This window comes from Equus przewalskii, chromosome 32, assembly GCF_037783145.1.
Source record: "Equus przewalskii isolate Varuska chromosome 32, EquPr2, whole genome shotgun sequence".
Lineage (NCBI taxonomy): Eukaryota > Metazoa > Chordata > Mammalia > Perissodactyla > Equidae > Equus > Equus przewalskii.
In genome coordinates, this window is record NC_091862.1 from 22,179,985 (window position 1) to 22,207,815 (window position 27,831).

The 27,831-nt window shown below is 40.7% G+C and overlaps 2 protein-coding genes across 9 annotated transcripts in view; both read right to left on the bottom strand.

The window, feature by feature from the left end:
• The window catches only part of ZC2HC1B (zinc finger C2HC-type containing 1B), a 71,026-nt gene extending 61,224 nt beyond the window's left edge, over nt 1-9,802 (bottom strand). For all 8 annotated transcript variants that reach the window (XR_011535632.1, XR_011535631.1, XR_011535629.1 and 5 more), the window contains exons 1-2: nt 9,717-9,802; nt 9,348-9,543 (exon numbers count right to left, since the gene is read on the bottom strand). Coding sequence is in view for 3 of the 8 variants with exons in the window: in XM_070603213.1 (XP_070459314.1) it covers nt 9,348-9,375 (28 nt within the window). In the remaining 5 variants the exon portion in view is untranslated. The remainder of the gene's footprint in view (nt 1-9,347; nt 9,544-9,716) is intronic.
• A 280-nt stretch (nt 9,803-10,082) lies between these two features.
• On the bottom strand, nt 10,083-22,354 carry LTV1 (LTV1 ribosome biogenesis factor). Its single transcript, XM_008531672.2, has 11 exons — nt 21,746-22,354; nt 20,603-20,734; nt 19,642-19,812; nt 14,897-14,984; nt 13,954-14,095; nt 13,326-13,584; nt 12,220-12,347; nt 11,320-11,459; nt 11,009-11,061; nt 10,615-10,815; nt 10,083-10,488 (listed from the first exon to the last, which is right to left on the bottom strand). Exons 1-11 carry the CDS (start codon nt 21,746-21,748, stop codon nt 10,378-10,380), a joined length of 1,428 nt encoding a protein of 475 aa, XP_008529894.1. The 5' UTR covers nt 21,749-22,354; the 3' UTR covers nt 10,083-10,377.
• Nucleotides 22,355-27,831: the final 5,477 nt, after the last annotated feature.

A 27,831-nucleotide genomic window follows, 5' to 3' on the forward strand; every position in this document is an offset into this window, starting at 1 on the left:
TAACAGGAATCAGATGGTAGCTCATTACAGATATTGTTGATTTAAATGATTTCTTCTCACGTCTGCCAGATGGTATTGTGTTTGCAACACAGGTCATCCATTACTGCACAAAGAAATATCACTCTTCCTTTCTGTTCTTTTAGCCTTCTAACTCTGTAAAACTGGGTCTTAAATTTTTTTTCCAGCAAGGATATCTCACCCCTCTACATACATACTTGTTATAAATACTCATCCTAATTATAAAACTGCTTTTTCTAAAAAACTAATGAAGGATTATGAATATTTCTATAATGTTTGTATGCTGTTTTCCCGTTCCCCAAACACTTTTCCTATGTAATCTCATTTACTCCTGAGAGCAATTCTGTGAGACACAGTTGATACGGTTTTGTTTTGTGTTTTTCTTTTTTTACAGATAAGAATACGGAGGTTCAAGGTTAGGTGACTTCTTGAAGACAACAAGTAGTAAGTGGTAACACTGAAACTCAAACTAGAGTATCTTTGCAAGTATTAAGACTATTTATTCAACCATCACTATAAATATAGATATATTATGTCAGTACTAATCTGCAAGGCAAGTAGAATTCTCTGGAGGATCAACGGCCTTTGGTTTAAATCCCTGAGTTTTAACGAATTTAAACTAATGACAGACATGACTCATTCGAACACCTGAGATAGATGGACCACCACATTCAAGCTGGAAGCTTGACTGTAAGGAGGGGAAGACCTGCCTAGTCAGTTGAACCAAACATCGAGATCAAAGAAGTCTACAGTGTTTGCTACAAGATGCTGAAACACATGGAATGTGTGATCACTAGAACCATAAAGGAACGTTTTGAAACAACGAAAATGCCCCTCAATAGGTGAATGGTTAAACTGTGTAATATCCATAGCCTGGAATACTACTCAGCCACAGAAAGGAGCACTATTGATACATGCAACAGCCTGGATCCATCTCAATGCTGAGTGAAAAATGCCCATCTCAAAAAGTCATGTACTGCTATGATTCCATTTGTATAACATTCTAAAAATGGCAAAGTTTTAGATGGAAAATAGATTAGTGATTGCCAAGAGGTAGGGATGGTAGGGGAGGGAGGTGGTTCTGACTAAACAAGGGTAGAATGAGTGAGCCCTTTGGGTAATGGTATGGTTCTGTATCTTTATGGTGGTGGTGGTTACACGTATAACAAAACAGTATAGAACTATAAATACACATTGTACCAATGTATATTTCCTGCTTTTGATATTGTACTGTAGTTTTTAAAGATGTAACTTGGGGGAAACTGGGTAAAGGGTGAATGGGATCTCTCTGTACTATTTTGCAACTTTTTGTGAACTATAATTATGTCAAAATAAAAAGTTTAAAAAAAACACCTAGGGGTCAGCAAATTGTGGCCAGTGGGCCAAATCTGGGACTGCATGTTTTTGTAAATAAAGTTTTATGGGTAACCAGTAATGCCCCTTTGTTTGTTTACAGAATGTCTATTGCTGCTTTCACACTACAACAAGAGTTGAGTAGTTATAACAGAGACCATATGGCCTGCAAAGCCAAACATTATACTTTTTGGCCTTTACAGAAATAGGTTGCCAACCAGTGAACGAGAATGTAGTAAGTAAAGTGATTTGTGGGAGAATAACATGGAAAATTTTCATGATATATTTTTATTCATATATTTATACATAAAGACTAGAAGGATACATATGGTACATACATGTGTAATATATATATACATATATACACACACAGTAATTACCTCTGAGTGGTAAGAATAAAGGTGATTAGTTTTCTGCATTTTCAGTTTTTCTACAAAGATTGTGTTATTGTTTTAAAAATCAGAATGACATTTTTAAAAACCTCTTTTGATAGAAAAGATTCTAAAACAATGACTACCAACTTAGCTATTTCTATCCTTACCCTCTCTAATTGGAATATTACTTAGTAGACTATTAAAGTGGCTATTATTTTTATACACTCGTTTATTATCCTAGATCATTTTTAAAATGAGCAAAAGAAAGTGATCTGGAAGTGATCAACAGTTTTGTTTAGCATGTTAACAATGAAAAAAAAGCATTACAAAGATCTCAGTTCAAAAATGTTATAAGAAGCCTGGAGAGGATTATGGCTGTAATGAAACTGGAAAAACTTCTACTTCTGATAGCCACTCTCTTTCTGAGCTGGAAGTTCAGAAGCTTTGCAGAGACACCTACCAATCCACATTTCCTTATAAAGGCATGGCAGAGGAGGTAAAAGGACATTTTCTCATTCAGTTGTCAGCAAGTCAAAAAGCTCTTAAGTCCTTTGCAGTCCAGAACATGCAAATATTAGCAATCTGGACATCTTCCATGGCCCTGGGGCAAAGGGGGTGGCATACTGGCCTCAAGTTATTAATTTATCTCTGGAACGTGAGTTACAAAACAAGGAATTAAGACTGAGTTAGGAGGGCAAAAAGAACATCCCATCAATTTTTGTTTTCCCTCAAAGCCCAAAAAAACTACAGTAAAGAGACCACAAGGACAGGGAGGAAAAAGGACAACAATAAAAAAACTGGAATCTGGAAAGCTGACGGACATGGTAACTGACTTGGAAGACTGAAAACGACACCAAAATCCACTTCCCAAGCCGACAGCAGGAGAAACGAGAACCAGTCAGCTTCGCACTGCAGAACTCTGCACGGTCACAGGAACTACGCAGCAGCACATACTTCAGGAACTGGGACTGACAAACGGGGAGGACAAGAGACTGCTGAAAAACAGAGGACGAGGGTGAAAGTTTTCTGACAAGAAGTGAAGATTCCTAGATCCCTCCCTCCCTGCATGCCCCCTGGATGACAGCCCTTCCCCAACTCCAGCAGAAGTCTACTCTCCAGAAAGGATCAAAGAGGTCTGTGCAGGAGTCAGCACGAGGCACAGCTGAAGATGTGGGTGGGAAGACATGGACACATACAGCGGGCCCTCTGTATCCACGGTTCCACACCTGCGCATTCAACCAACATGGAAAGGCCTACGTTGATTGCGTCTGTACTGAACATGTACAGACTTTCTTTTTCTTGCCGTTAATCCCTAGCAATACAGGAAAACAACTATTTACATTGTATTACATTAAAGTATTTACATTGTATTAGGTATTACAAGTAATCTAGAGATATTTAAAGTATATGGAAGGATGTGCTTAGGTTATATGCAAATACACCATTTTATGTAAGGGACTTGAGCATCCAAGAAGTTTGGTATCCGCCGGGGGTCCTGGAACCAATCACCCTCAGATACTGAGGGACGACTACATGTATACCTGGTTACTTCTCATTATTTATGGTAGTCAATGTCCCCTAAGGTCTCCGCAAGCCTGAATGAACATATACTGATTCATTACTCCTGGGGGAAATACAGGGTTAAGTTCCTGGGAGCCTCTGGTCAATCTATCAATATACAACCTTGCTTTATGTATCTGTTTAAAGACACCTTATTTAAATACGTGTTGCTGATTCAACAACACAGAGCTCACAGATAGCACCACTGTAACTCGTGCCTGAATGAAGCTTATCTAACAGACGTATTTTCTTCCTAAGACATATTGCAGCCTTTTTGCACTTAGAAACACTATACAATAGTTAACACTATACTTCGGGGCCATTTTAAGCAGTGAAATCGCCAAGAAAAATATGAAAAATGTAGTACTAAATAGAACATGAAAAGGACACTTGTTTACAGTACGAGAGCTGAAACAAGGAGGCAGAGCAGCACCTTATTCTACCTTAGCTGCAACACGCGTTGTCACATGACTCAACTTTTTAACTGCTACGTGCATGTCTAAACTATCAGGAAAGTGCCACAAGTGCTGATTTTAGGGTTACAAACTTTAACAAGTAGGGAAATTTGCAAATACAGACTCCATGATTAATGAGGATTGACTGTATGTGTGTGTACATATAATACAGTGATTAATCTCACGAATAGTGATGCTAAAAGCAGAGAATACCCCCACACCCACCTTCCTCTAGTTGGCTCACAGAACTCTGCCTGCCAGACCCTTACTCTCAAGGTAGAATGAAAACTTCCCAGGGAATATAACCACTTCAGGAGGAAACAGCAAAAGATACTGATATTAGGAAAATTCCCAAACAGCTCACCCAGACCACCCTACAATAAAGCTCAAAATCAAATGCTACTCATTCATTCAGAGTTTCCAGTGTTTTCTTCCTCCAATCTTAATCACGAACAGACAGGAATTTCCAAAGACCTGAGGAAAGTCTATAGCATGTAAGCCCATAACAAACAAAAAAGCAATTCAAATGGGAATTAAAGCTCTTGGAAATTGAAAGTCATATAGGAGAAATGAAAAACTCAACAGACGGTTGGAAGATAAAATGAGGGAAATCTCCCAAAAAGTAGAATAAAATGGCATAGAAATGGGAGAGAAACATAAGCAAATTAGAGTATCTGTCCAGAAGGTTCTACTCCAAATAATAGGAGTTCAAGAGAGAAAAGGAGAAAACACAAGGAAGAAAATAAGAATAATTTCTAACAATCTCCAGAAGTGAAACAACACAAGCCTCCTGGTTGAAAGGACCCAAGACAATGATGAAAACAGACCCACAACATTAAACATGACTGTGAAGTTTCAGGAATGTTGCAGACAGATTCCAGATTCAGAAGAAAAAAAAGTAACATACAAGTATCAGGAATGAGAATGGCTTCAGATTCCCAAACAGTAAAAATGCAAATAAATGGGAAAAATTCTTTAAACTTCTAAGGAAAAATAATCTACAACCTAGAATTTTATACCCAGCCAAGCTATCAATCAAATATGGGGGTAGCATACATTTCCAGACATGCAAGGTTTCAAAAAGTTTACATCTCTTGTACCCTGTCTCAAGAGTTACTGGAGGATGAGTAATGAACCAACAGAAAAAGAACTCAAGAATACAATACCATTCACAATCGCAACCAAAAGAATAAAATACCTTGGGGTAAATTTAACTAAGGAAGTGAAGGACCTATATAATGAAAATTACAAGGCCTTTCTGAGAGAATTGGATGACCACATAAGGAGATGGAAAGACATTCCATGTACATGGATTGGAAGAATAAACATAGTTAAAATGTCCATTCTAGCTAAAGCAATCTACAGATTCACCGCCATCCCAATCAGAATCCCAATGACATTCTTTAAAGAATTAGAACAAAGAATCCTAAAATTCATATGGGGCAACAAAAGACCCCGAATTTCTAAAGCAATCCTGAGAAAAAAGAACAAAACGGGAGGCATCACAATCCCTGACTTCAAAACATACTACAAAGATACAGTAATCAAAACAGCATGGTACTGGTACAAAAACAGGTGCACAGATCAATGGAACAAAACTGAAAGCCCAGAAATAAAACCACACATCTATGGACAGCTTATCTTTGAAAACGGAGCTGAGGGCATACAATGGAGAAAAGAAAGTCTTTTCAACAAATGGTGCTGGGAAAACTGGAAAGCCACATGTAAAAGAATGAAAATTGACCATTCTTTTTCACCATTCACCAAAATAAACTCAAAATGGATCAAAGACCTAAAGGTGAGACCTGAAACCATAAGGCTTCTAGAAGAAAACATAGGCAGTACACTCTTTGACATCAGTATTAAAAGGATCTTTTCGGACACCGTGCCTTCTCAGAGAAGGGAAACAATAGAAAGAATAAACAAATGGGACTTCATCACATTAAAGAGCTTCTTCAAGGCAAATGAAAACGGGATTGAAACAAAAAAACAACCCACTAACTGGGAAAAAATATTTGCAAGTCATATATCTGACAAAGGCTTAATATCCATAATATATAAAGAACTCTCGCAACTCAAGAACAAAACATCAAACAACCCCATCAAAAAATGGGCTGGAGACATAAACAGTCATTTCTCCAAAGAAGATATACTGATGGCCAATAGGCACATGAAAAGATGCTCATCATCGCTGATCATCAGGGAAATGCAAATCAAAACTACACTAAGATATCACCTTACACCCGTTAGAATGACAAAAATATCTAAAACTAATAGCAACAAATGTTGGAGAGGTTGCAGAGAAAAAGGAACCCTCATACACTGCTGGTGGGAATGCAAACTGGTGCAGCCACTATGGAAAACATCATGGAGATTCCTCAAAAAATTAAAAATAGAACTACCATACGATCCAGCCATCCCACTACTGGGTATTTATCCAAAGAGCTTGAAGTCAGCAATCCCAAAAGTCCTGTGCACCCCAATGTTTATTGAAGCACTGTTTACAATAGCCAAGACGTGGAAGCAACCTAAGTGCCCATCAACAGACGAATGGATAAAGAAGATGTGGTACATATATACAATGGAATACTACTCAGCTGCAAAACAGAACAAAATCATTCCATTTGCAATAACATGGATGGACCTTGAGAGAATTATGTTAAGTGAAATAAGCCAGCGAGAGAAAGATAATCTGTGTATGACTCCACTCACATAAGGAATTTAAAATTACAGACTAAGAACAGTTTAGTGGATACCAGGGAAAAGGTGGGGTGGGAGGTGGGCACAAAGGGCGAAGTGGCGCACCTACAACATGACTGACAAACACTAATGTACAATTGAAATTTCACAAGAATGTAACCTATCAATAACTCAATTAAAAAAAAGAAAAAGTTACTGGAGGATGTGCTCCAGAAGGTGAGTAGAAGATACAGCAAATAGGCAATTCAGCACAGGAGGGAGAGAAGGGAATTCCCAGGAGAACAGCTGGGGCACCTTGCCCCAGAACTAGAAAGGAATCAGTCCCGACTGAGGTGTGGGATTAAAGACACAAGACAGGTTGAAGGCTGTCATGACCAAGGTATTTACTGCATTTATAATCTGAGGACAGCATGTCCTGGTATATCTGGCTCCCATTTTGTTCTATACTTGGCTTGTTTGACCTCGTCCCAATGAAGTGCCTGCTCTCCCCTTTACAGTGACATCTAGATCAGCTAAGGCCTTTCATTTCACTACACAGGAAGGTTCTGGACTGATCTTCTTTTGAGAGATGGAGGTAGGTCATGGTGAGCTTAGAAGCAGAACATATAAAACAAGCACAGAGCCTCTAAGCATATTTCTGCAGGAGATCCAGAATGCTCCAACTTTAGTGATTTGTGTTTCCCAGGACCCACTCATCACCTTACTCACTGACATCTCCACATGGGGCTCTTGTAAACTCTAGAAGCTAAAGTCAGACTCAGAGACTATTCAGTTCATCTTCTCACAGCTGTCTTCACCAAATGGTAGCAAATATTGCCCCCAGAGACCTAGACTGGAACTTCTCAGTTGTTCAAAATTAAACAAGATACTGGGATACTAAATAGGTGACAATTAACATAAAAGTCTAGATAGTACCTAAGAGTTACCCAAGGGGAAAGAGTGCAATGAAACTGAGGACAGACCCATAGGTAGCTTCTATGTTCTATTTCTTAACTTGAATAGTGGATATGTTTTTGTTTTACTATACATTCTCCTTTAAGTTTCACAATTAAAATGTAAAGCTGTTAGAATTTTTACCTTCTCCTGACCTTTAACTGGAACAAACAAGCTGGGTAAAACATGCTAATGTCAACACACAGGAAGAAGAACATAAAAATGTTGATAATTTTACAGTAAGATTACAAGATGGCTAATCAGTCCTTCACCTGAGCTGATGGATGACATCACAATGGACGTGTGCATACAATGCATCACAGGTAATATACATAAATGGTAATAGCTTTTGATACTTAATTTGACTTGTAAAATAACAGTAGTTCTAAAATATCTGAAAAAGTGATTTTCTACCAACCATGGACAGTGCTTAAACAAAACAGGTCCTTAAGACACAGCAGGCAAAACTCTTTGTGATTTTGCCCCCTACCTGGGATGCCTTAGGCCTTTTCTCCTTGCTAACACTGAGTCTAGGTCCTATTGTTCTCTCCAAGCTTAAGCAATTCTTTTCTGAAATGTTTTCCCCAACTATCATGTATTAGAGATCATTTACCAAATGCCAGGCACTGTTCTAGATCCTTGGGGATAAAGCAGTATTCAAAAATTCTCTGCCCTGTTTGTTCTAGTGAGAGGAGACTGGACACAAGATAGATCTCAGATGCTAGTAGGTGCTATGGAGAACATAAAGCAGGGAGGGAGCATAAAAAATGCAGGGGAGGGGAGCTGGCCCAGTGGCATAGTGGTTAAGTCTGGCACACTCCACTTTGGCAGTCTGGGTTCACGGGTCCGGATCCTGGGCACAGACCTACATCACTCATCAAGCCATGCTGTGGTGGTGACCCACATATAAATTGGAGGGAGGTTAGCACAGATGTTAGCTCAGGGCCAATCTTCCTCAAGTGAAAAGGGGAAGATTGGCAACAGATGTTAGCTCAGGGTCAATCTTCCTCACCAAAAAAAACAAAACAAAGAATGCAGGGGAGGGATGTGTGTGCTATTTTTAAATACAAGGTCAGGGAAAAGTTTATGGGAGAGGTGACAGTTGAGCACCAACCCTGAGAAAGGTTTATTTGCAGTAAGAGCACTTCAGGAGGAACAGCATGTACTAAGATTCTCAGTTCAAGTGGTACTTATCATGGTGACCTGGCATTTGCTAGTTATATTTTGCTGCAAGTACCCTACCTCCTCAGATGATGCAGTCCTTGAAGGCAGAAACCCCATCGCTTTGGACTCTCAACCTTAGCAGGGAACTTAGGTTAAGTTCCCAACCATTGGTTATAGATGACTACAATCATAAATATTCCAAAATACTATGAAATAATTTAAAATATTGTGTAAAAATCTGGATAATCAGCATAAATCACAATATGCTTCACCAAGCCTTGTGGCTTGTAGTCACATTCTCTTAATTGCAAAATACACAATGTGCTGATTTAAACCCTCTAGATTAGGTGCAGTAAAATTAGAAGCTCATAAAATAGAACTTGAATAGCACCAAGTCAAAGTGGTATTCCATGTCTGTAAGATTCTAGCTGGCTTTGAGACCTTTAATTGAGATAGCTATCAAAATAAATGGTCAATCCTTTTAGGACTTAGTACATTCCCAACATGAGCATAAGCCATCACCCTGACCCTGTGCTTCTGTGGACTGGCATTTAAATACACCATCTCTAGTATTCTACTTCTGAAATGACAAGCTCTTCAGCCAAGTTTTTGTATCAATGTTGGTAGAGTACCTAATGCTATTGTTTTTCACAACTTTTAAAAATCTTACAATAAGTGCGTAGATTTAGAACTGATAACATCTAAGATAACACCTACCAGCTTTGGAAAGCCATTATCAAATTACAGATAAAGACATTTTCTAGTAATTTAGATATCAAATGCAGCTCACCTGCTAAAAATGGTTCTGCCCCAGCCATTCTGTTTCCAACTCAGACCAACAGTGTCCAGATTTTTTTTCCAGAACAGTCCAGATAACAACACATTAGTCATGGACACATGAACAAGGGTCACTGACAACTTGTCTGTTTCAAGGAAGTCACAGTTTACCAAATAATTAACAATTGTGATGGTGTCATTGCTTGAGCCTTGAAAAAGTTTGAAGGAAAAAAAAGGACAAAACTCATCAAAAAATAGGGAAAGTTTTCAACTATGTATTTTAATCAAGTATGAATGCTTCCAAGCATTAAATAATGTTGAAAAGACAAACTTTCTAGTTTAAAATGAAGTAAATATTTCTGACTTTGAGCCAGGTACTCACTGAAGCCAAGGAAGTTTTCTTGATTATTTCTTCTGTTTCCTGTCTTCACTGTTCCTAAATTCCAAAAGCAAGTCATCCAGTAAATGAGTCCCAACAACCTTAATATTCAGTTTTATCAACCATCTGAAATAACCCTTTTCCTCCAGCAAGGGGAAACTCAGCTTCCTACCAGTGGACCCTTCTCAGGAAAACACTCTTACTGCTCAGCATTTCAAAATCGAGTTTAACTGGGCCACTTTCCTACATACAGCAAATTAAACCACTTAATCCCTGAAAAAGAGTGGAGAGGTTTCAAAGAAATATTTGAGAACATCTGCACAAGACAACTGGGACAACCAGACAAACAAAGAACACAACCAACTCCACTTAAGTTATGAAGACATTTTCCTTTAATTTATCCAAACATTTCATACTCATGAAGTCATTTATTTCGGAGCAAACCTAAGCTTATAATATTAAATTCAAAAATATTACAATATTTACAAGACAGTGGACAGAGAAAACTTACTGGTATAAATTACAATACTGTAGTTTTCTCTTCAATATCTGTTGGTAAAAATGGCAGAGGAACCAGTTTTGTCTCTGTGAAGATCCTCGTTCATTACTGAACATAATGAGGAGCCCCTGATGAGGAACGGGCTTTACCCCAAATGTTCCACTGTCATAGCTTCAGACCCTCAACATTCCTCTTCAAGTTCAGCAGCTCCTTCTCCTGCCTTCTTCTCTCCAGCTTGAAGGCTAATCTGTTAGCTTTCTTCTCCACCCTCCGTTCCTGTACAACAACACCTTCATGTTATTCCAGTCTTCAGACAGATACAGACTGATTTTACAGAAGTGATCCCATGGCCTCCCCACCGCCAGCTCTCGGTAAAGCTCACATCTGAGCAAGATACTTTACCTTGCGCTCTTCTTTTATAGCTTGCTTTCTTGCTCTTTTATCTTCTTTGCTTTCATTTTTAGAACGTGGTTGGGTTGACACCTTAGGCAGATCGCTGTCATTAATCAGCTGCATTCGTTCAACTTGCTTTGCTGTGAGTCCTTTCTTAGGTAAGACATTGAGAGGGATTCCTGTTTTAGAAGACAGTTGGACTTGTTTGGGCTGAAATAAAGACAAAATAGCATTAGGGTTATTTCCCTTTCCTATTAAAAAGTAGCTCACTAATGACACATCGTTGTTGCTTTTCCCAATGGAGTTGCTAGCCACAAAAGGACAAAGCTACTGTGATAAAATAATTTGTATTCTCCATTTCCTACACTGCATGTTTCAAATAACTCAGGACACTAGGACTTACCTTTGGTTGATACTTGATAAGTTGCGGATGGTTATATAAATTTGAGTACGTACCTTAAAAAAGAGAAATATCAAGTATCAGTAAAACATTACTGAGTTCCTAGCATATTCCACACTTTTCTGTTTTCATAGTTCAAAATAACACTGGAGTCTCTCTTATAAATGTTTTTAAATTGTTACAACTTGGGCACAGGAATATTACTGTTTCCAAATTACTTTCACAAAATATGTAGTTTTTCAAATAGCTGAAGTACTTAACACTTTAAAATTACTATCACACTTTAGCAGTAAAACGGACACTAAGGCACTTACTACAAATGGATTCACAGTCCCACTTCTCTTTGGCTTCTTCAAGAACTACAGTAACAATCTCTTCCTCCTCAGCCCCATCAAGTTCATTCCTTGGCAGGTCCTGATCCTCGAAGAGTTCAAGAGTATTCAACTTTACACAACTTTTGGTTGAAGTGTCAAAAACGAAGACAGAGGAGGTGGAAAAAGAAAATACCCATCATTATACTGTATGTTACTAAACCTGCACTGAAAGAGCTACGGAAACGGCATTTTCTAAAATCCACATACTCATGTGCACTGTCTGTCACTTTGTGGCAGAATGAGCTCTACCCAGCCATGCCTCTGCCCTCCAGCAGATTCTGGACATTCTGCTGACAGGAAGGAAAGATCTATCTGCACCTTTGCAACATTACAAATTAAACAAGATGGCAGCTTTCCTAAAACATGGCCTTTTTTAAAGCCTCAAAAAGCATTATTATTCCATCTCTCTCTCTCCAAAGTATTCAAATAATTCAGAGTACGTAGCCCTTGACCTGCTGTAGGATCTGCACACAACAGTGATCATGGAACATCAGGCCTTTCTAGCAAATATAAGCACCTCCTTAGTTTCTCTCAGACAAATCACCTTGATGTGGATGCTGACTCACCAAATATTTGGCTGGAGAGAAACGCCAATCCAGCTGGAAAGACAAACTCTTATCTTTCTATAAGCCATAAATATCTATGTCGCAGAACACCTGGCATTTCAGGAAGATGAAAAGAAGGGTGTATATACTTAGAAGTCACAATAGTTCTTCAGCCAAAGAGGCAAGAGGCACCACCTCACTCTCCAACTGGAATGTGACCTTGTACTCCAGCTGTACAACTACAGACTTTATTTGAAAATGCAAAAAAGCAGGTAAACAGGAAGAGTCAGCGTACTTCTCTGCCTTCTCCTTATAGTAGTCATTCAAAACTTCCTCTAAGCGACTGCTGTCCACTTGAACGGAACCTTCCAATTCAGCATTATCCAGAGCTCCAATTTCATCATCGTCATATTGCTCATAAAACTTGAATATAAAGAGAGGATACCATGAAAAATAAAAGTATTCATTCAGACTACAGCATTTAAATGTTTTACATTAATTTTATTCCTAAACAATACTGGAGCACTACCATGAGATCACAACTACCATTAACAGTATGAGCAGGGATTCAGTACCATAACAATAACATGTCCAAGACTTCTTATGTAACACAACAGTCTACGTAAGACTTACATTTAGACTGAAAATCAGCTGCCAGTTAACATGAAGATGAAAGGCAGTTATTCTGTTCAGCTTAGACAGCAAAATGCTAGGCAGAAATCTTTATCTCAGATTATGTTACAGATACTTTCAAATTCATTGATGATGCAAACTAAAAGATTATCTAACAGCTTCCTTTCAATGTACAAATTTCATTCTAGTTTAGATAATGTGTACTGTATTATTCAAATACTGTTAGGCTCTGTAAAATACTAAGCAGGGGGTGACGTACTCCTGTGGAGTGAGGTTATGTGAGGAACGCTTTGCTCGTCTCTTGGAGAGAAGGAAACTAGCATCAAGTGAAAAGGCAGCTAAGTTAGAACCTTTATCTTAGATTCACCTTGAAGGAAATCGTTCATTCATCCACTCATCATTTACTGAATGGTTTTAACTCCTACCATATGCCAGATACCACTTTGGGCCTTGGTATATATCAGTGAGCAAAACACAAATGCTGAAAGAAGTAGAATTTTGTTTATGCTCAGGCCAATTCTTGAGGAAAAGAGCATAATCTTGGAGATTGTGGTTGGAGAGATTCAGAATCGAAATCTAGGAGGTGTGATCAACCATCTTTGGACTTATACATGTTCTTTTCAGAATTAAAACTAGGATGGTTTCATAGTCTGTTTTAATAAGAGATCTTAGGCTCTTTCTAATGCTGCAAGTTCTAGCTTTGAGATCCAATGTCATATAAAATTTACTAGGAACTAGTACTAAAAGGCTATCAGCTGGGAACCTCACCTTCTCAAATCTCTCATCATGCAGGGTCAGCTGCTCATTTCTCCTCATGACTGAGGACGTCATAGAATACTCAGTAAAGCGACTCTTTGTTTCCTCTTCCCAGAACAAGCGGTCCTCTCCAGCCCCAGGAGGTTTTCCAGGGGCAAACACAGCCTCATCTGATAATGAGCCTGCAGAGTCACAGCAGTCCTCATCACTACCTCCTTCCTTCTCATCATCCACATCTGCCCACTCACTGCCATCTTCATCCTCAGATTTCCTAAAATCAGAGTCATAAATTAACTGTCAAAACAACTTGAAAAACAACAGAACTGAACCAAATGACTTTACACAAGTAAAATTTGAGGGTATTTCAAGCAACATTCTTGTTTAGGGAGGAGCAGCTGTGCTGCTTGACCCGTCTCGTACGGTTGGAAAAGTAATGAACCAGCAATCAGGCAACTTGGACTTTAGCCCCACCTATCGATGGTTTGTAAAGACCTCAAGTCTCACATTTTTTGCTCTAAAACACAGAAGTCTCAGACTACAAGTTCTGGGAGGTCTCTTCCAGCTCTAACACAATACGGTTGGCACCCTCCTGAAGAGGCATGAGTCAGGCCATGCCCGCTTCAAAACAAACCGCACATACTGTGTATCCATCCCCTCCTCCTCTTCTGTTGGCTTATTGGCCTGAAGAATAAAATCATCTTCAAGCAGATTATCCGGATTGTCAAAGTCAAAATCATCATCAAGAGCCGCAACAATGTCAGGATCAAAATCCAGCCGAGGTCCTAGAAGAAAAAAAAAAAATTGAATTGTAATTCCCAAGAAAGCATGATTCCTTCACTCAACTAACATAATCTGAGTACTTACTATTTACCAGATTCTATCTATGTAGTGAGGATAAAAGAATGATTAAGAACTTTAAGAGGTTCAGTTGAATGAGGAAGAGAGAGGGATGACTGCAAGAAAACACAAAAGGGGGAAAAATCCCTCTGGGTTCAATACCCACTGGTAAAAACTCTTCCGTTACAGATCTACAATATTAAACTGTGTTGATTTAGCAAAATTCAAAGCTTTCACCTGCAGAAAGAAACTGGGTAAATACACCTATTAGACGTAACTCAAATTAAGTATTTGTAGCCTGTCAAACTTTCTTTTTGGTCATACTGTGTATCTGGAATAAGTGGTAAAATGGACTTCTATAAAATACTTCTGTACTCTCGGGGGAAATTCTGAAAGCTAACAGATTATGTATTTTCAACACTGCATTATATGTATGTAAGGCTAATTGAATATCATGGTTTCCTTTGCAATACGTTAGGTCAAGTTTAAGAGTCCTCTACTAGACCACCAAAAATTTTTCCACTTTCCTCTCCAAATAGAAACTTCAAAGACTAGGAATTTGACGGCAACAAAAGAAGAGGACGTTGATCACACTCAGCCCTTCCTAAAGATCTCTAATCTGAATTTGGACACATCTCAATTATTTTAATACTTTATTGGGGACAGAAAAATTCTATCATTACTGTACGTTTCTTTTTGTAAAACACAGCTCTATCCACTTGAAAAGTTAAAAAAATTAAACACACCTGAAACAGGAGCTGCTTTATTTAACAATCCAACATCTTCCTCAAACTCTGATGCAAACACTGACGAAGGCAACTTAATTCCAGTGGTCTTGGAAAAGAAATTACACAAAGGTTAGGTTTAGAAATACCTCTGAACTACCATACTGGGCTGAAAAGTGTCACCCCAAAATTCATGTCCACTCAGAAGCTCAGAATGTGACCTTATTTTAAAATAGGATCCTTGCAGATGTAAATTAGTTAAGATGAGGTGATACTCGATTACGGCAGGCCTTAATCCAACAACTGGTGTGTCCTTCTAAGAACCCCACGTGAAGACAACCAGGGGAGAAAGCCATGTACATATAGAGGTAGACTGGAGTGATGCATCTTGCAAGCCAAGGAACCCTAGGGATTGCCAGTAACCACCAGAGGCTAGGAGACAGGCATGGAACAGATCCTTTCCCTGAGGCCCCGAGAAGGAACCAAGCCTGCTGAAAGCACGGTTTTAGACTTCCAGCCTCCAGCACTGGGAGAGAAGAAATTCCTGCTGTTTTAAGCCTCGCAGTGGTAAGCTGCGGTAATCTGTCACGGCAGTCCTAGGAAACTAACACAACCACATCCTGCATTCTCTCGCACTTGTGCTCCAGGTTACATATTTTAAACATGTATATTCCACTGTCATCTCAAAAGCAACTCGTCTGCAATACTTCAGAGAGCTTTCTTCAGCAGATTACTCCATGTAATCCTCACAACCCCATGAGGTTATCAGCATGTTTTAGTGAAACAAAAGCTAAGGTTAAATGGCATGCCTGCCTGGAACTGGCTGTTAAGTGAGGTTCTGGGATTCAAATCCAAGTCTTGTGACTCCACTCTCCACAAATTTCAAAACAAAATTAATCTTTTTCCTCTTAAAGCAGAGATAATGTCCCAATCTCTAGTAATGGCACCATCTTTCTCTGAATTGGCAGTCTTAAATCCTAGGGTGGTCATCAATCATTTCTATCCCTATATCCCTTTGAATTCTCTTGTTTACAGTGATTTCACACCAGCTTCTGGGCACTGTCTTACAGTTAACAAGGACAGGTCAATGCAACTGCGACTTCGCTAGTCGACCCGATTCAAATTTCACTGCCAAATTCAACTCCTTCAGTATTTCACGATACGACCTCCTAAACTTAGAACAGCTTTCGATTTTTCACGCCTGACTTTCAATGCTCTGTCAAAGCAAGGCCTAGTCTATGTATCCAAATTTCCTACTGTTACTCAATAAATGACTTCCATGTAAATCCTCGTGTCATGGAATAATGCAAAGTAATTTATGGAGCACATGTGTGGGACATTATGATCCACAATACTACCTTATGTCCCTTCTTTCTGACTGGAATGTTCTTTCTTCTCTCAACAAAGCCAATGGTTAGTGGCCAGCTGAATTCTTCCGTCCTCCATGAAGCCCTTCTTGATTACTGTCCAGAACTTTCCTTTGTGTGATATCCCCTCATTCTTCACACCATACAACCTACTTCAACATGAGCTGGCACGTATTTTCTGTCTGGTTCCTACACTTCAGTTTTATCTTTTCAACCAAATAGTTACTAATGCGAGGGTCACCACCGCATGTTGTCTGTCTCCATGTGCCTCACCACCCACCCTGTTCTCAGTCTAGTAGTAGGCACAAGGCTGAGATGTAATTCTCGCTGGCTCACATATATAGCGTGCTGAAACAGAAGCCTCTGAGGAGCAGGAGGAAAGGCTACAGAGTAGTGCATTCCTAGCAAGCTGTTACGGCTTCCAAGTGAGTTTCTCAGTGGCATAAACACTGGCGTAGATCTGGTTTTCTGCTGTACAGTCCTTTTTTTAAAACAGCTTTACTTCACATACCACACAATTCAGCCTTTTTTTCTTTTGAGGAAGATTAGCCCTGAGCTAACATCTGCCACCAATCCTCCTCTTTTTGCTGAGGAAGACTGGCCCTGACCTAACACCTGTGCCCATCTTCCTCTACTTTATGGGTGGGACGCCTGCCACAGCATGGCTTGACAGGCAGTGTGTAGGTCTGCACCTGGGATCCAAACTGGTGAAACCCAGGCCACCTAAGCGGAACATGTGAAATTCACCGCTGCACCACCAGGCTGGCCCCCAATTCAGCCATTTAAAATGCACAATTTAATGATTTTTGGTATCTCACATCCTTAATTTTTTTAAAAAACTGTGGTAAAATATATATGTGGTATTTTTTTTTAAAAAAAAGATACTCTTTACGATTATGTACCCTTGAAATCATCACTAATCATCAGGCAAATGCAAATCAAAACTACACTAAGATATCACCTTACACCCATTAGATTGGCAAAAATATCCAAAACCAAGAGTGACAAATGTTGGAGGTTGTGGAGAAAAAGGAATCCTCATACACTGTTGGTGGGAAGGCAAACTGGTGCAGCCACCATGGAAAACTGTATGGTGATTTCTCAAAAAGTTAAAAATAGAAATATCTTATGACCCAGCCATCCCACTACTGGGTATCTATCCTAAGAACCTGAAATCAGCAATTCTAAGAGTCCCATGCACCCCTATGTTCATTGCAGCATTATTTACAATAGCCAAAACGTGGAACCAACCTAAGTGCCCAGCAACCGATGATTGGATAAAGAAGATACGGTATATATACACAATGGAATACTACTCAGCCATAAAAAAGGACCAAATTGTTCCATTCGCATCAACATGGACGGACCTTGAGGGTATTATGTTAAGCGAAATAAGCCAGAGAAAGACGAACTCTATATGACTCCACTTATAGGTGGAAGTTAACATATAGACAAGGAGAACTGATCGGTGGTTACCAGGGAAAAGGCAGGGTAGGGAGAGGGCATAAAGGGTGAAGTGGTGTACCCACAACATGACTAACAATAATGTACAAGTGAAATCTCACAAGGTTGTATACTATCATAATCTCAATAAAAAAAAAGATACTCTTTACGATTATGTACCCTTGGAATCAGCTTGTGTTTAGGGAATTTACCTTTGGAGACATTTTTTCAAATCTTGAAAAACAGTGGAAGAATCAGACATACAATTAGAATTTATACAGTGATTACTTTTTTAAGAGGTGTGTAATTTTTTACTGGGTGCGGTGGTTCAGAACCACGTCGAGTCTGCCCGGTTGCCTTCCACCATGCCAGCACCGGCTTTCTCTCCTGTGAGAATCAAGGTTGCTCAAGCAGTGCCAGTTTCTGTATTGCCTTTCTGCACTGCCTTCCTTTCTGTTTTTAGGGCTTATTCAACATTTCTGGTTTATTCAATTTTGGTGGTTTGTTACAAATTACTTGAAAGTCAAAAAACTACATAGGACTCATCCATAGTTTTGCACTGTGCTACACAGAAAACCAACGCCACTTTTATTTTCAAACATAATTCACTTATCCTTGTAAACATCACTGAAGTGTCCATTTAAAAGCCTTACTGTGTTAAAAAGCCAATTAGATAGTGATTACTTTTACCCAAAATGAATTAAGGATTAAAAGCTAACCTTATACTGGTCAATAATATTCGGCCAGAAGACTGTTAGGACTTTATTAAAATTTTTCTCCATCAGTAAGATAATGAAGTTGAACCACTAGCAGAACCTCCTCTCCTCCCTCACTGGGTCGTAGGAGGAAGTGAGCCAATAAGAGAAATCCTCTACTACTGACAGAACAGCCTCGGGGAAGGAGACGGCAAGAAACTGGTTCTGTTGAGAGAGACGTGGCAGTGGGGTGTGCGGCCTTGGAAGAGAGCTCCAACCTAGTGAGTGAACCAACAGCTGCGCTATTACGTCTTTCTCTGGATGACATCCTGAAACCTGACCCACTGTGACTCGCCATAAGCAGAAAACTATGCACTTCAGGAGCTACGATCCCATCTGTCCTGACGAAAAGAATGCCTAGACCATGACATGGTTGGAGGAGAAGCAGGGGAAATGGGTGCCCTTCTTATTGCTTCTCTTTTGTCAATAAACCCAATAAACCAGTGCCTCCTTTTTTTTAAGTGCCAGGTGATATAAAAGTTTCAGAGAAATTTACTCTATACTAATACCAAATAAAAAAAATGATAACTAAAGCATAGAACATGGGCATCCTTAACATAACCAGAGGAGAAAAATGAACCTAGATTAGTAGCACTAATTTCATATAACTATGTGCTCTCATTTGTCTTTAAAAGACAAAGTATTAAACTGAACTCCATTTTTACTGAAAAGAGTAAGAGGAATTTCACTACAATCTACTGCTTCTATTCTCTCTTATGGTTAGCCTGCAGCTTTCACAAGTGCTAAAGATCTGAACACTCCACAAAAGTTAAGTTCCTTCTGAGAACAGAGTTCTGATGCTGGAACAGTTGTGGACATACAGCATGCCAGCTGGTTTTCTTCCATTCAAAGTGCTATCTGACATGACCATGCCTATCACTCGAAAGTTCTAACCCTGTCAAAGGCTGTTACTTTTGACACCTGCACCAGAGAACAGGCGGGTTCTCTCTTCTGAAAGTCCATACGTGCACACACGTACAACTTTAACAGAGGGCATGGCTTATCTTTGTGCTCTTCAGACTGACACTATTTCTTGCCCCAAACAGTTATCTTGGTTTAAAAATGGTGGTTTCGTCATAAACCAATGTTACCACAATATATATATAAAAATAATAAAAAAATAATAAATAAATAAAAATGGTGGTTGCTTCGCTCATCCCCACACACTCTCTCTCACATTTAAATTGCTGAGAGGTCTTACTGAAAGTACTCGAGTTTCTTCTTCATCTCTCCCGTCGGGTGCACTGGAGGTACCTGTGGGAACCAGCTCAGAGGGCCCAGATGGCTCCTTCAGGTGCTGCAGGTAGTCGTAGTCATCATCAAAGAACACGCCATACTTCCTCTGTTCCGCTCGCCTTTCTTCATCGTTTATCTGGCATAATAAACAAAATGGAGTTAGTACCTCTTCCAAGGATAAGGCATAGGAACGTTCCAATGAACACAGCTTTCAGAATAGGAGGCAGATGGCTGATAGAAATGAGACAGGATTCTGGACAAACTCAGTAAACACAGCACTTCTAAGCCAGAATGCCATATAAAATTGAAATGGAATGAAACAATTCCTCCTCCCACTAGACAGTTTTGTTCAACAATTCAAGCCAAGAAACACACACGCACTTTGTTTTATCAAGTACTTGGGGGGTTAGAAGAAAAGACTAGAGGACCTTGAAAGGTAAGTACAATTTCTTATAAATACTTATGTGCAAAGAAGTTTCTCAACATACAACACAAACCGGCTTTACTGAAAAGCTAAATACGCCCAGTGTTTCCCAACACTTCCCTTCACATTATCCACACTTGACAAGTTTCACTGTTTTCCATCTCAGGAGATGAGTGACCAGGAGGCAAAACGCAGTCTGTGGTTATGAAATGGCAGGATCTTAGTGAAAGCAGAGATTGAGCACGTACCCTAAAATACATCACACGGTGGTGGAGCCAATGCTTTCTGTAAATATTGACCTTTATGCTACAAGATTTGTTCATTTAAACACCTCAAAGAAAGATGCTTTATCCTCTCAACCAAAATAAGTATTTATGCTGTAAAAATCAGCACATTTACCGAAAATTAAGTCACAGATTTGTTTTCCAGAAGATCCCAGCCATCTGAGAAGAGCAGCTGACTAATAATTTATTAGGCTCACTGGCTAAAGCACAGGACTCACTTTCTGTGCAGGTAACAGAACCCTCTGGGGTGCCGTCTCATCTGCTGCTAAAGGATCGCGTTGGCTGCGGTGCACCAGGTGGAAAGACACAGCTTTCTTCTTTTCTATAAAGGGCTTTTTCTTCCTGTGAGGCTTCAAAGGAATAAAATCAGAACAAGCCATTAAAACAGAACAAAAAAACCAGTAAACAGTATCACAATCCAGACAGACAGCTTTAACAAGTAAAGGATCAACAGATTTTTAAAACCTAGAGTTCTGGGGCAGACAATATCAGCTAGGTTCTATAGAAACTATACTTCCTCCAACAAACATTCGTTGGTACCTACTCTGTGCCAGACGTCATTTTGGGCGCTGGGAACAGAGCAGTGGGAGAGTCAATAAAGTCCCTATTCCTAGCAAGCAAATCATCAAGAAAATGATTTCAGGTCCATAAAAGAAAACAAAATAGTGATGTACAAACGACTTAAGGGTTACTTTAGCCTGGGTGCTCAGAGAAGGTCCCCGACAGGCTGAACCAGAAGGACAAGGAATCCGCCACAAGAAAACCCGAGGAAGACAGTTCCAAGCTGGGGACGGACGCCCATCAACTACCAACTATTAAATGAAACCAGAACACAGAGCTGAAGCTCGGGAAGACCCATCAGCCCTGTCTACGTCACTTCGCTACCCCACACCGAGTTCCTAAACCGAGAAAGCATCATCCCGGTTGGCTAAGCCGTCTTGCTTTGGGCCCAACCTTAGCCTCTCCCCTCGGCTCCCGTTCCCGGAGCTAACAGACGGACAGACACCTGCCGTTCCAACGTCTGGAGAGACGGCAACTCCCTCTCGGCCCGATCCCCTGCAGCACAGGGGGGCGTGTCTGTGTCCCGCCACACAGGTTTTTAGGTCCCCGAGGTAAAGCGAAGGCCTTCTCTTCTGGCCACTACCCAGGGAGGCTTGACCGCGGGGGACCCACCCTGAAGCGCAAAGTCCTCCCGGGGAGGTGAGGGTGACCGGCACCGGGACACTGGGCCGCAGGCCGCCTCCCGCGCCTCCGGACCAGCCCTCCCAGTCCCCGGCGGCAAGGCCACGGGCACCAGCGGAGCCGGCCCGGCCGCCGCCAAACCAGAGCGCCCCGCCGCCGAGACAACAAGGCCGGCTTACCATGCTGCCGCCGCGCGGCGCTCACCCTAAAGAGCGACCTCGGCACGCTCTGAGTCCCGGGACACGCGACACGCTCCCTCCCCGAAAAGCCACCCAGACCCGGCTAAGTCGCCGGCCTGTGGGCCTCTCCACACGTGCAACCCGGGACGCGGACCGGAAGTCACGCCGAAGGCCGTGAAGATAGACCAATCGGCGAAGAGCTAGAGGATCGCGGCCGGAAGTCAGGCATCGCCGGCTCCTTCGCAACGATCGCGAGAAGCTGTTAGGAGGCGGGGCTGTTGCCGCCCCAGGCAGGGCGGGGCTTGCTGGTCCAGAATAGATTCCGCGCGGGAAGGGCGTCGCGCCGCCTTTGTGGCGGGGACGGGCCGGGGCGGCTGCTGTTCGCTGGGGGCCGTGCTTTGACAGCGCCCTCTGCCGAGGCGAGGCGACGACTCCAGCAGCCTCGTTGACAGATTCCCTGCCTATTCCCCGCCGTAAAAAACGAAAGGAACCCGTCCACCCGGAGGGAAGGGGACCGCCCTGCTGTCGCCTAGGTGTCGGGTTCCCTGCTCGCGGCGGGCGCGGAGGCGGTTGCCTTAGCAACGCAGCATCGCAGCCTCGCGGTTCCGCGCCGCCCGGGCCTGTCCCGCTCTTTATTTTGCGTCGCCTCCTGGACCGCGTTCAGAGGTCCGGTTCACAGCCCCCGAGGCGCTGTTGACCGCACAGCCCTTCGGGCGAGCCCCTTATTCAGAATCTCTTTGATGTTTGCATACCTCATTTTATAAGGCGGACACTAATGCTGCTTCTCTTCCGAGGCGTCCCTCAAACGTCTCACGTGGTTTAAGCAAAGAGGCTGTGAGCACACCTTCTTAGGAGGAGCTCAGGCAGGTGCCGGCGCTCTCGCAGGCTGTCCTGGGCGCGAGCGGGGGGCAGCGCCTTCAAAGCTTTATCAGCAGACCTGTCCTCGGATTTGTGTTTCCCCTTCCCAATTTCTGGCGTCTTTCCGATGTCTGAGTTATCTCGCACTGCGTCTTTCTGTCCTGCATATTCCCACTGTAAATATTTATGGGATATTATTTGTTTATTACAGTAAAAATTATAGAAACAGTTCTGATTAGGACCACAGAACTGATCTTGGGATAATGCTCTGTGACAAAGACAATGCATAGCACTCCCATGTGCCAGGCGTTCATTATAACTAAGCTCCGGGAGGGCAGGTTTGGTTTGGTTTTGATCTGTTTTATTTACTATCGTGTCTTTCTTCCTCTGGGCCTAGCATAGTGCCTGGCACGTGTACTCAATGGATATTTGTTTAAATGAATTCATGTTCTGGCACTTTACCTGAATTATCTCATGTCTTGCTTACCGTTCACACTCCGGGAGAGGCGCTCTGCTCTTCCTTATCTTACAAGCGCTAAAACTAAGGCATAGGAAATTAAGGAAATTCCTCAAGGTCACACAGCTAGGAAATGGCAGAGCAGGGCCTTAAACTGGAGTCTGACTAGAGCCTGACCCCTTAACCACACTGCTTGCTCTTTTTTTTGTTTTGAGTAATAGTCTGTTGCTTTATGTATTTACTGGGCTAATACTAACACTACACACACTGTGCTGCCCGCTGTATGCTCATTATGCCATTGAATTCCTCTGATAAGCCTGTAAAGTACAGTTAAATAACACCAACCCGATCTTAGACAAGTAGAGCCTGAGGTTCAGAGAGCTGAAGTGACTTGCCTAAGGTCACACAGTAAATGGAGAAGCCTAGATGTGTAGCCCATCCGTCTGGTCAGGGAGGCTACACCCTTAACCATATGCTACACTGTCTCCATAAGGCAGCCAGTCAGGAAATTCTATCCATTCTAGCTTCTAAATATCCAGATGTATCACCTGATTACCCCTTTTATCAAATTTATTATTTTTAATGCTCTAATCCAATCATGTCATTTTTGTGTGTAAACCCTTTCAATGTCTACCCTCTGGCCTCAGGATAAAGTCCAAACTCTTTGGCATGGCAGCCAAGACTATGTTGTGTGGTCTCTACCCATCGGTTTAGCATCCTGTCCCCTTATTGCCCACACAGCACTCTAGGACCCAGCTCTATCAAACTGCACTTTCCAAATGCACCTACAAGAGATTGGCTTTCTTATGCTCAGCTAAAAACTCTTCCTCTCCCTCGCTGTTTGTCAAGTGTTAGCTTAGCCATTTCCGCCTTTAGGAAATGTCTACTCTTCGAAACTAGGGTCCATCCCACATGCTCTCACTGTATCCTGAGATTGTACTACTCTACTAGTTACACTAAGTTGTAAATCTTTATTATTTTCATCTGACTTAGAACCAGGCTGCAGTAACCTGTTGCAGGGCAAGGGTTTTTGTCATGCCAACTTTACTTCCCCAGGGCGTAGCATAAGAAGGATTCAATAGTACTTTCCCTGTTCAAAGCACTTTACATATATTCACTCATTAAAGTCTTATGAAAGGATTAAGGAGATATACTATTATTGTTATTATTATTTTACAGATTAAAGATTGAGGAACAGGGGGCCGGCCGGTGGTACAGTGGTTAAGTTGGCATGTTCTGCTTCTCGGCAGCCCAGGGTTCACTGGTTCGGATCCCGGGTGCAGACATGGCACCGCTTGGCAAAAGCCATGCTGTGGTAGTTGTCCCACGTATAAAAAGTAGAGGAAGATGAGCATGGACGTTAACTCAGGGCCAGTCTTCCTCAGCAAAATAGAGGAGGATTGGCACTAGTTAGCTCAGGGCTAATCCTCCTCAAAAAAAAAAAAAAAGAGGGGCTGGCCCCGTGGCCAAGCGGTCAAGTTCGCGCGCTCCGCTGCAGGCGGCCCAGTGTTTCGTTGATTCGAATCCTGGGCACGGACATGGCACTGCTCATCAAACCACGCTGAGGAAGCATCCCACATGCCACAACTAGAAGGACCCAGAGCAAAGAATACACAACTATGTACCGGGGGGCTTTGGGGAGAAAAAGGAAAAAAATAAAATCTTTAAAAAAAAAAAAACAAAAAAGATTGAGGAACAGAAAGTTAAGTGACTTTTGCCCAAGGGCAAAAAGCCATTAGTGATGAAGCCAAAATGTGAACCCAGGTGTAGCTTGAGAGTAACCCTTAACCATTAGAATATATCCTATTTCAAAAAGCCAACACGTATGGTGAGTTTACATGTGTCAGCGGCTGATCTGGGTGCTGTATATACATTAGCTCATTTAATATTTGTTGAATACAACATCGAGCACAATGCATTCATTAAAATGGTATATATACAGAAACTTGGCTTGTCTTAACACAGAAAAATGTTATTTCCTACCATCAAAATCACCCATAATTGAAATATTGTAGTAATGATAAATCCAAACCATATTTCCCCTACCTTCTTATTAGTGTACTCTAATGAACAGCATCCATTTCAAAATGATTAAACAGAATTTCTGGTTTAGTCTAAGCTTTGAAAAATGTCTTGTTTTTCCGTATGAAATGAAGTTGCCTATTGAAATGGTGCCTATCATCTTAGCTCCATGTACATCACATTCAGCAGTGGTTCTCCATCAGCATGACCCGAGGATCTCCAAGCACTAGAAAGCCAATGTGCGCAAAAGTGAAGACAACTTGCTTGAGTACAGTCAAACGACCTAGACACTCAAGCGGTAACTTTAGGAATTATGAATTACATGCTTGACAATATTAATAGAGCTTATGGAGGTACTTAATTCACAAAAAGGGAAGTGCATCAAGATGGATGTACCAGATTCAATGCCATTCCTGTCAAAATTTAAATGGCATTTTTCATTGAACTAGAACAACTAATTCTGAAATTTGTATGGAACCCCAAAAGACCCTGAATAGCCAAAGCAATCTTGAGAAAGAAGAATAAAGCTGGAGGTATCATGATCCCTGATTTCAAACTATACTACAAACGTATAGTAGTCAAAACAGTATGGTAATGGCATAAAAACAGACACAGGTCAATGGAACAGAATAGAGAGCCAAGAAATAAACCCACACATAAGTAAACAATTAATTTACGACAAAGGAGTCAAAAATATACAATGAGAAAAGGACAGTCTCTTCAATAAATGTTGTTGGGAAAACTGGACAGCCACATTCAAAAGAATGAAACTGGACCACCATCTTACACTATACACAAAAATTAACTCAAAACGGATTAAAGACTTGACTGTAAGACCTGAAACCATAAAATTCCTAGAAGAAAACATAGAGGATAACCTGCTTGACATGGTCATAGTGATGTTTTCTTGGATGTGACTCCAAAGGCAAGGGAAACAAAAGCAAAAATAAACAAATGGGACTACATCTAACTAAAAAGCTTCTGCACAGCAAAGGAAACCATCATCAAAATGAAAAGGCAACCTATTGAATGGGAGAGAATACTTGCAAATCATAAATTCAATAAGAGATTAATATCCAAAATATATAAAGAACTCATATAACTCAATAACAAAAAAACAAACTGATTAAAAAATGGGCAAAGGATCTGAATAGACACTTTTCCAAAGAAGACATACAGACGGCCAATAGGCACATGAAAAGATGTTCAACATCATTAATTATTAGGGAAACGCAAATCAAAATCACAATGAGATATCACCTTACATCTGTTAGAATGGCTATTACCAAAAAGACAAGAAATAACAAGTGTTGGAGGGGATGTGGAGAAAAGGGAACCCCTCATACACTGCTGTTAGGAATATAAATTGGTACAGCTACAATGGAAAATAGTACGGAGATTCCTCAAAAAATTAAGAATAGAACTACCATATAAGCCAGCTATTCCACTTCTGGGTATTTATCCAAAGGATATGAAAACGCTATTTTGAAGAGATCTACACATCCCCATATTCATTGCAGCATTATTTACAGTAGCCAAGATATGGCAACAACCTAAGTGTCCATTGATGCATGAATGGATAAAGATGTGGTATACATATGCAATGGAATGCTATCCAGCCATAAAAAAGAAGGAAATCTTGCAGTTTGTGACAACATGAATGGAACTTGAGAGTATTATGCTGAGTGAAATGTCAGACAGAGAAAGACAAATCTCATCTCATTTCATGTGTACGTGGAATCTAAAAAAACCAAAACAAATGAACAAACAAGACAAAATAGAAACAAACTTATAGAAATAGAGAACAAAATGGTGGTTACCAGAGGGGAAGGAGATTGGGGACAGGCTGAAATGGGTGAAGGGGATCAATTGTATGGTGATAGATGGTAACTGGACTTAAGGTGGTGATCACTTTGTAGTGTATACAAATACCAAATTGTAATGTTGTACGCCTGAAATCTACGTAACGGCCCAATTTTACCTTAATAACAACAACAGAAGACGGATGTACCAGGATGTTCACTGTAGCACTGTTTGTAATAGGGAAAAATAAAACGCTTAAAATTCCATTAGTAAGGGATTAACTGAAAAAACCCCAACATTCATACCATCGTCTGTTGTGGAAGAGGAGATCGACATAGACAGCCACTTATTAAGTCAGAAAAAAAAAAGATTGCAAAACATCACGGTAGACGGTAATTTTCGTAAAAAAATTATTAAGTAGAAAAACACTTTACACAGAAATATCATAGCACAAGCATAGAAAAATATTTAGTTGACCATGCGCCACACTGCCCACAGCAATTCTCCGTGAGGAGCTGGGGTCGCAGGGAGCTTCCAGTTCCTTTTAGATACTTCTTCATTGTTTATATGTCTGCAGTGAAGATTTGAACTATTTCATTTGGTGTATAAAAAAGTAAAGATACTTAGAAATAAAAACCAAAGAGGAGACAGGTTATATACTAAGATAATCTGGTTCAATAAATATTGTTAAAGAATAATTTTTTTAATGATAAAATCATGACTCACATACAAATATATATATATTATTGATGAGGGAACCAGTAAGATGTTACAGTTCGTTCAGAGGACGAGCCAAAGAACAGGAGCATTTATAGAACAGGCAAATGGAGAAGAATGTGCAGACGGAGACAAAACTGGCTTCTCTAGTGACCTAGGGAAGACAGCGGAACCCCCACTGGACAGAATTTATGTACATGTCTAGAGACAAGAATTATTCTATGTTACC

Bases quoted from the DNA above. Each gene is read 5' to 3' on its own strand.
- LTV1 (XM_008531672.2), bottom strand. The intron at 19,813-20,602 runs GTGAGTCCTGTG...TTATTATGCCAG, and splicing joins TTCTGTTACCTGCACAGAAA to ATAAACGATGAAGAAAGGCG. The intron at 10,489-10,614 runs GTAAAGTATCTT...GTTGTTGTACAG, and splicing joins CTATAAAAGAAGAGCGCAAG to GAACGGAGGGTGGAGAAGAA.